The following is a 9,418-nucleotide window of genomic DNA, read 5'->3' as shown; positions in this document are numbered from 1 at the left end:
ATATCAACGTCAACGCTGAACGCCCTAACGGCCAATCAGATTAAGTGTTAGATATGCTCGACCAATCACACGCGTCCTCCCTGAGCACGAAACCACAATAACATGTTGATTAATGAGTTTATATCATTGTTTAAGTATATCTCTAGATATTGCTGTAGTAGTTTAATTACCGGGATTCAACCAAAAGAGCTCTACATGTGTACCGTTTGTGATGTTTTGTAAAGTTAGTACATTAATCTTCTGCGTGAAGTTGACAGGCTTTAACCAATTGCTATTTACTTCCGCTGTTTTCGCATTGCGTCAATAATAGCCCGTTAACGTGGGACGCCACGCGGTTTCTTTTTTAGGCGTTTTAATATCTTGGAGGCACTTTAGCTTCGAGATGAGCTCTCAAAAAGGAAACGTTTCCAGATCGCGAGGACAGAAACACCAGAATGTCACTGCCTACAAAAATGACAAGTATGGTGCAACCGCACAAGTCAAGGTAAGCTCGTGCTAACAAAAACATAGACATAGTGGAACCAGTCAGTTTGTTTCCTTTAAGAATGAGGCAAAGGTGCTTTTATATTCGCACATTCATTCATATTAACAGTCCCTATATTATTTACCATGCTAACGTTACTTTGAATATTTGCTTTGAAACCGCATGCAATTATGACTTAAAAACAACATTAGCACTATTTAATTGACTGTGGACAATGTTGTACTTTGATAATAGTTGGCTGCTCATATGATTTTACTATTTAAAATGTTTAAATAATACTGTTATTTAAATATATTGTTATTAAGAGTCCAAATGTGCGAATATTTAACCAACTTCACCTCAATCCTTTAAGCTGTTGTGCTGATAAAGGTATGTCAAGCATATGTGACTCTGCACCACAAACCCAGTCACAAAATCATCAGTTTTAGTAAAATGTCATTTATACACAATGCAAAAGTTGAATAAACACATTATCCTTGTATGTTTAGTTTTTATTAGGGTCTGTTAAAACCCATTTTTGTCCAGGGGAATGGGGTGCACATTAAACTGAGGTATTGGTTTTTGGCTGAACTCAAAAGTAAATTGTTTTACAAAGTAAGGATGGAAAACAAGAATTAGTGAACAAAATGATGATGATTCATTTACAAAAAGTGAGGGTGAATCAGTGAGTGAGATATTTGCAATATATACAAAATCGAATACAATAAACAGTAACATATTAGAAAGACTGCCGATGGTTGGTGCTAAAGAAAGGAACCAAACAAAACAGTCTTACTAATATTCACAACAAATCCCCTCTAATCTACTCTAATAAACAAAAGATATAAAAAAGTTTAGTATTTACTCGGGATGCACCTATTTGGGACATTCTACCAGAATCGTACATTATCTATTCCTGAAATAAAAACGTAAATACAGTAAATAAAAAGTATTTCATCCCAAAAATGTCTTAAATGGACTGATGGTTGATTTCTGTGAGTTGTTCTTTAAGAAATGCGTCATTCATTTGTTTCTTAGATTTTTGTTCTTTAAAAGTGACCCTTGGCCTTTACACTGTACAAACTTTGCCATTGTCCTTGTTCTGAACCTAATTGGTCCTACAGCTTTAATAGTTTTCTTATGCTAAAAGCTGTTATTTAGAAAAAACTTCAGAAATAGCAAGTTTAAGTTGTTTTCATTCACATCAATTGATTAAAAAAATGAAATAATAAATCATTCATTTATTAATATTCTTTTTGGCTTAGTCTCTTTATTAATCTGGGGTTGCCACAGCAGAATGAACCACTTATCCAGCATGTGTTCACGTAGCTGTTGCCCTTCCAGCTGAAACCCATCACTGGGAAACACCTATACACACTCTCTGACACACATACACTACAGCCAATTTAGTTTTATCCAATTCACATATACCACATGTCTTACGACTGTGGAGGAAACCGGAGCACCAGGAGGAAACAAGGGAAGAACATGCAAACTACAGAAATGCCAACTGACCCAGCAGGGGCTTGAACCAGCGACCTTCTTGCTGCGAGGTGATCGTGCTACCCACTGCACCACCTTGACACCTTGAAATGATAAATAAATTCTACAAGTAAATACTACAAATATATAATACAAATAAATGTACAATTGTCCCCATGTTTCTGTCGGTCCTGTAACAATTGCATTAAATTTAACATAAAATGAGTGCATTACACGTTTAAGACATCATTTGACTGAGAAGTAGTTGACAGTGATGAAGGATGAGTTCTATTATTAAATTGTATAATTTTTTTGCATATTTTGTATGATTTTCTTTTTAGCTTAAATCAGGACCTGTTAGGTTTTTTATAAGTGAAAACGTGTTTCTGATAGAATGTCCCATTTTAAAATGTGTCTGAGGTTCAATAAAATCTAAATATTGAGAAATTAAAGCTAGTCCAAGTTCATAGCAATGCACGATACTAATCAATTTTTGTTTTGATAAGCTTACTGTAACTTAGAAAATGTCTTTATGGAAGATAATCTTTACTTAAAGGGTCAGTTCACCTAAAATAATATTGTCACCTTATTGTCAGTTTACTTGTTACAAACCTTTCTTATGTTAAACGCAAAAGATGGTTTGAAGAAAGCTGCAAACCTGTAACTTCTGACTTCCATAGTCTTTGTTTCTCCTACTTTGGAAGTCAGTGGTTACAGATTTTCAGCTTTCTTCAAGATATCTCATTTTGTGTTCAACAAAAGAAACTAATAAAGGTTTAAAAGTAAAGTGTGAGTAAATTCTGTTTAATTTGATGATTAAAATGCAGGGGGCTTGGGGGGATTGATCCCACTATTTAAGGTTTGATTCCCCCCCAAAGGATATCAAAACAAGATGTATAGGGGAGGGGGGTCCCTTTGAATCTGAGAAAATGTTCACTCTAATCTGTATTTTAAATAATAATGTTAAAAAATAATAATGTTCATAATTAAAATAATAGCTGTCAATTTGACCACCCCCATAACAGTTCATACCATTGTAAATGCATAATCGCGTTTGTGTTCAGTCTGTGCAAGAAAAAAAGTAATTCAACTGCCTGAAACCGGCAGATTTAGAGCCCTGTAAGATTCCACAAGACTGATTTATCATAAAATAAGGGTTTGTTTCTGCATAAAGCCTTAAAGTATAGTCAAACTAGGTGCGTAGTTTGTATAATTGACCTAAAGTAAGCCAAAAACAGCTAATCAGTTCAGAATACACTAAATGGCCTATCCAACAAAACACTGAAAACTGAAATATATTTTATTAATAAATTATATGTAATTTAAATCAATCTATTTACTGAAGATTCACTGAAGCATGTACAGTATTACACAAACATTACTGAAAAAGTTAACCCCCCTCACCCAATCGTTGATGTATAATTGCACACTGAATAAGGGCATGTAATTACTTGAGGAAGAGAAAATGGTGTGTCAATTTTCATGTTTGGGTGAACTTTCCATTTAACTTCCTAATGATATTTAAGGAGAAAAAATAATTTTTTAGCTATTTGATATTGCCAAAAATAAACAACATAAGACTGGTTTTGTGGTCCAGGATCAGATGTTTTATTTGTGTGATTTCATCTATTTTTTTTTTCCACACGGTGAGTTCAGAAAGCCAATTCCAAGGTTCATGATGGTCTCTGCCAGCACTGCAAAGATGTACTAGAGTGGAAAGTCAAGTACAACAAATACAAACCTCTTACACAGCCACGCAAATGGTGAGATGAAGGTGGATTTACTGCATAGCAACAGACGTTAAGCAAATAAACTCCTCCACAATAAAGGTCACTGCATTAACCTATTCTGAAGTCATGTTTCTTTCTTTTCTAGCGTAAAATGTCTTCAGAAAACAGTGAAGGACGCCTATCATATCATGTGTAAACCGTGTGCATTAAAGTTAGAGCTTTGTGCCAAATGTGGGAACAAAGAAGAAATTGTCATTCCGTAAGTCGATTGAAGCATCTTCATGAAACATTAGATTGATCATGGTGTTTTGCACTATTTTGTGATCTGTGTATACATTTACAGCTTTAAAGGAATAGCACACCCAAGTGGTTCTAAAGCTTTGAGATTTTTTTCTGCTGTTAAACAAAAAAAAAAGATATTTTTAAGAATGCTGGAAACCTGTAAGTAATGACTTCCATAGTAGAATAAACAAATGCTATGAAGATCAAAAGTTACAGATTTTCAGCTTTCTTCAAAATATCTTCTTTTAAACCTTTATGAATTTCTTCTGTTGAACACAAAAGAAGTAAAGATCTGTTGATTAAGAGGATTTTTTTTTATTTTGACGTGAACTCTCTTGTAAATTAGAAAGTTTTTAATTGTTTCCTTCTATGACAATATATTACTTTATTGTAGTTTAAGTACAACTAAGTATAAGTTTGCTGCTTCATTTTTACATTAATCTGTAATGCTGATTGTATCATATGGTTTGACATTTAATACTCACAAATGTATTTGAAACAATGTCTAAATAGTTACAACTTTGAGAAAAATTAAACCTTGCCCCCAGAACTAATTTATGTATTTATCATAAAAAATTAATATGAGATCAATATTATCATTGCAGAACATGTGCCATACCAAAAATTGAGAATTTTTTTTTTTACTGGAACATGTCCTTAATTAGGTTTCAGGTTACTCACTACTCTGTTACTCATACATGTGCATTCTTATCGACAAGTAGTAAAATTAATTGCTTTGACTTCAACATTATTGTATATTGATTAAAACATTTGTATATGCATTTCAAGGCAGGTATTTGAATTGCAATTTGAATTGATTTAATGAATGCACCCTCTAAATTATCTTTAGTGTAACAACAGTGTAATTATCAAACATTTATTTCAGTTTAAACTTATCTTTTAATATTTCTTTTAAGTAAATTAAGTAAAATTAAGTAAATGTTGTTTTATTTTTATGCTGGCTGACGAGCATTTTTTAATCTATGATGTGACAATTAATTTTTTTATTTTCAAAACATTGACACTTCCATTAAATCTGTTTAAATATTACATCCGATGGAAAGAATCACTGATCAGTGCAGCACATGTGCCATCTTGTGGACATACACGAAATGTGGCAATTATCAAACATAGGTATTCATAGGTTTATATATTTATAGGTATTACCTTTTTCTTACATTAACATATACATTGAACTTTTTACAGTAATGGGGGGATGGGGGGCTAATTGTAGTGTTTTGATACCTACATGACAGTTCTTTGTTTTTATAGGCTTGACCAGAAGGATAAAGAAGAAGAGGTAGAGGACACCAGCAAGCCAAATAAAGGAAAGAGGTCCAAAAGAGATGATGAAGATGAGTATGATGATGAGGAGGATTTTGATGGCATGGGTATCAGCGATGATGACTGTGATGGTGATTCAGGAGCTGAAGGAAATTAACATTACCATCAAATATCTAAACTCAAGACCAGAGCTCCGAGGAAATCTTAGACTGGAGTTTGGACTCATTTCTTCCTGCTGAAGGACTCCAGCAGGTGTGTTCCTGTTGTCTTTCTGGACTGTTTGCTTCTTTCCGAACCACCTGCAAGGAAGGATCCTGCAGGAATTGGCACAGAAACATAAGGCAGAAACATTTTAAGTAGATTTTTTAAAGATGACATTCAGGTTATTTGTTGTATTAATGATTGATTCATATTGAGAAGCTGTTAAAATGAAAAATGTCTCTAATTCAAATGAAACGCATTTGGTCTACAGATTGTTTTATGCAAGTAAAAAAAAACTTAAGTAAATAGAAAATACTAATGAAATAGGCATTTTTATTAAAAAGTTAAATAAGTAAACAATGTGCCATACTGCTTAAATAGCTTTAAAACTGATAAGAAAATTATTTTTTTTCTGTGGAAATTTCCTCACCATTTACAATTCCCCAGCATTTACACATTCAGGTGCTATGAGTTTCTTTCCTGTTGAACACAACAAAAATCAGCAGCCATCATCAACATCCATAGCCAACCATACTATTATGGTAGACAGTGGCTGCTGGTCCAACATTTTTCAGAATATCTTGTTTTGTCTTAAGGATATTTGTGAACACTATGTTCATGTTGGAAACTCTAGCATGGTAATATAAGTGGACACTAAATATTAAATATACAACATAGAAACATTTATATTACTAATACAGTACACATACTGTGTAAATGCATGTATTTCCAACTCCAGCTTCCAAAAGGTTTGGCCATTTTGTAAAAATGCAACACAATCAAGAATTGTTTCATTCTTTATATTCATTTAATTTTCAAAAATACAAAGAAATGATTCTAGTGTTTTTGGATTAAGAAAATGAAAACAACAAATATATTCTGATAACTGCAGCACAATCAAAAGTGAAATCGCAAAGATTTTATTTCTTTCACCTGAAAATATTCAGGTAATTCAAAGAAATCTTAAAGTATGTGAAAGGTAAGAAACCACAGCTTAATCTGCACAACTTTTAAGCACTCAGGTTGCACTATGTAAGAAAAAGTCAAGCTGCTGTAGTAAATCAAATCAAGTCGAGCTTTATTGTCATTCTGCTACATATGTGGACGTACAGTGGAATAAAATGTTGTCTCGCAGGACCATGGTGCTACATAAATAAACAATCTTAAATATAAACCCAACATTGGACTTTAACCTTTAACTATAACCTACTTATAACCTATACATAACTAACAAACTGAAATATACCCACATGGTCTCAAATGGACTTTGCAAAAATAATGCTGCCGCAATAAGAAATGCAAGTTGCTCAAAGAAAAAGCAATTGATCAGTTCTATGCTGTGCAGTGATTCCTCTGTTTCTCTGGGCCAGAGCTCATCTCAGTTAGTCGAAAACACAGTGGAAATATGTGCTGGGGTAAGAAGACTCCACACTTGCAATTTTTAAATTTCAACCAATTTCAAGATCTCATTTTTAAAGGACCATCCAGACATTCATGAGCGACACGTAAAAAAGCAAACATCCACCAGGGTGTAAAGCTGCAGCAGACCAAACGGCGTGGATAACTCTAATGTGTGGGATTTTATCATTGACATGGAGCCATATATTGGGATAGTACATTTATTGCCATCAAGATGTATTTCAGGGGAAGTTTATGTTTATTACAAGAAGTTCAATTCTAAATGTAACTGCATGTTTTTGTAATTGGAGGGAATGTACCTGTAGTCCAACTCTGTCTTCTCTTGAAAATGAAAACCAGACAATGACAACTGTTTAGTAGCTGACATCATATTTCAATTCAGATTTTGGATAAAAAATTGCTTTACCAGTTCATTCATTCATTTTCTTTACAACTTACTCCCTTAATTCATCTGGGGTCGCCACAGTGGAATGAACCGCTAACGTATCCAGCATATGTTTTACGCAGCAGATGCCCCTCCAGCTGCAACCAATCACTGGAAGACACCCATACACACTCATTCACACACATGCACTACGGTCAATTAAGCTTACCCAATTCACCTGTACCACATGTCTTTGGACTTGTGGAGGAAACCGGAGCACCCGGAGGAAAACCACGCAAACACAGGGAAAACATGCAAACTCCACACAGAAATGCCAACTGCAGCCAAGGCTCAAACCAGCGATCTTCTTACTGTGAGGAGATTGTGCTACCCACTGTGACGTCCCTGCTTTACCGGTTATTATACTCAATTCCCAAAATATTAATGATGTTAAACACTTCTCATTCTTTTTTTTTTTTTGGAGTGTGCTGCAGCCATCAACAATAAACTTGATTTAAGTTTAAAGAAGTCAATTTATTTTGTCAATAAAAACACTGGAAACCTTTTCTTTGTGCTTTTGTAAATTAAAGTCGAAGAGATCATGAATTTACAGATTCTTGCATTTTGCAAAATGTTCCCGACTTTTATGTAATTACAGTTGTATTGATTTACTGTAAATGCACTTTTGATCTTGCCCCTATCCCATAACCACTCTAACCACAAACCTATTTCGAACTTTAACCATATTCCTGTACAACTCCAGTACAATAAGCATATTGTAGCTAAGTTCATCTTTTTTGATGAAAGTACATACAGTAGTAGATAAAGACATGCACAGTAATATAAATTGTGACAAAAACATGTCTGCAGAATAATATTTCTGAATGAAGGAATGGCCGTTCAAGGCTTGAATCACCAATGTGACCATGTGATCGGCAAGATCATGCTATCACAGTCAACTATTTTAAGATTTTCAGGGGAATCTCTCGTGATGTTTAAGGAACTTAACAAGAACAGCCTGTTTGAGTCTTTGTGCAGCATCTGAGCCACCTGTGACACACAAATCTGGAGAAGTTAATAATGCAAGTGTTGGTAAAACAAACAAATATAGACTTTTTGGTGAAATGTTTGAGGAACTGCAACAACCTTTATCCCTGGGTTCATGTAATGGAGTTTAACCACAGCTATGAAGCAAGAGGGGAGACCAGCATCACATGTCTGATGGCTGTATCATAGATCTCAAAATAATTGTGTTTTATAGTGACTTCATTTCTATTGTTTGGCTAACACAATCCAAAAGAAAAGTCAAATGCTTTAAATTGATGTATTGAAAGTTGTTTCAATATATCAGCACTATATGTGTACAGGTTTGTGTTTATTTTTATTTAATGATGGGCCATACACATGATTTTATTCTGTATCAATGCCTTGTGGTCTCTAATATATGTAGTGTAAGAGTGTGATGACTGTTCTCTGACTTGTCAGGTGAGACTGTGATGTCCTAATACTGTGTGATTCCTGTCATGTGTTCCAAAATGTTGCACAACTAGAATATGGGCATTTCTTGTAAGCCAGATTTCTATGTATTTTGTCATTTTTGAGTGAAGTGAGGGCAGAACAGTTATCTTTGGTTAATATAAGAAAAATGTGACACTGTAATACAAAGTATTTTGTTGAACAATTATATTTTTGGGAAAAAGCCAAAAATGTATTGCATAAGTCAAAATTATAGATTTTTGCTTTTATGCCATGAAAATCATTGGAATATTACGTAATGATCAGCTTCCATAAAAACACCTTTTCTTTAAAAACAAATTCCTTCCTTATAAGAATATAATAACTGAATTTTTGATAACCAATATGCATTACTAAAGATGTAACCTAATTTGTAGATTGTTTTAAATGGATAGTTCTCCCAAAAAATTATAATTCCGCCATAATTTACTTACTTTTTAGTTATTCAAAGAGTTTTTATTCTACTTTTTTGTTTCTGTTAAACAGAACATTGTTGGAAGCCTGTAAGAATTAAAACAAACTATGAAAGTCATCAGTCTTCATTATATTCAGTTCATCTTTATTTCTATAGCACTTTTACAATGTAGATTGCGTCAAATCAGCTTAACAGAAGTTCTAGTAATTGAAACTGTTAGACCAGTTTTCAGAGTTGAAGTTTAGTCCACTGTGATTTTTCAC

The 9,418-nt window shown here is 33.7% G+C and overlaps 1 protein-coding gene across 1 annotated transcript; it reads left to right on the top strand.

Annotated features, from left to right (window-relative positions):
* Positions 1-29: 29 nt before the first annotated feature.
* Positions 30-6,620, top strand: zgc:101016. The gene is given in 4 exon segments (NM_001004001.2): positions 30-484; positions 3,602-3,708; positions 3,821-3,934; positions 5,230-6,620. Coding segments are annotated over 4 exon segments (492 nt in total). The 5' UTR covers positions 30-382; the 3' UTR covers positions 5,399-6,620.
* Positions 6,621-9,418: the final 2,798 nt, after the last annotated feature.

This window comes from Danio rerio, chromosome 5, assembly GCF_052040795.2.
Source record: "Danio rerio strain M-AB ecotype USA chromosome 5, GRCz13ab, whole genome shotgun sequence".
Lineage (NCBI taxonomy): Eukaryota > Metazoa > Chordata > Actinopteri > Cypriniformes > Danionidae > Danio > Danio rerio.
Note: the sequence above shows the minus strand (reverse complement) of the source record. Positions and strands in the feature narration are given on the sequence as shown.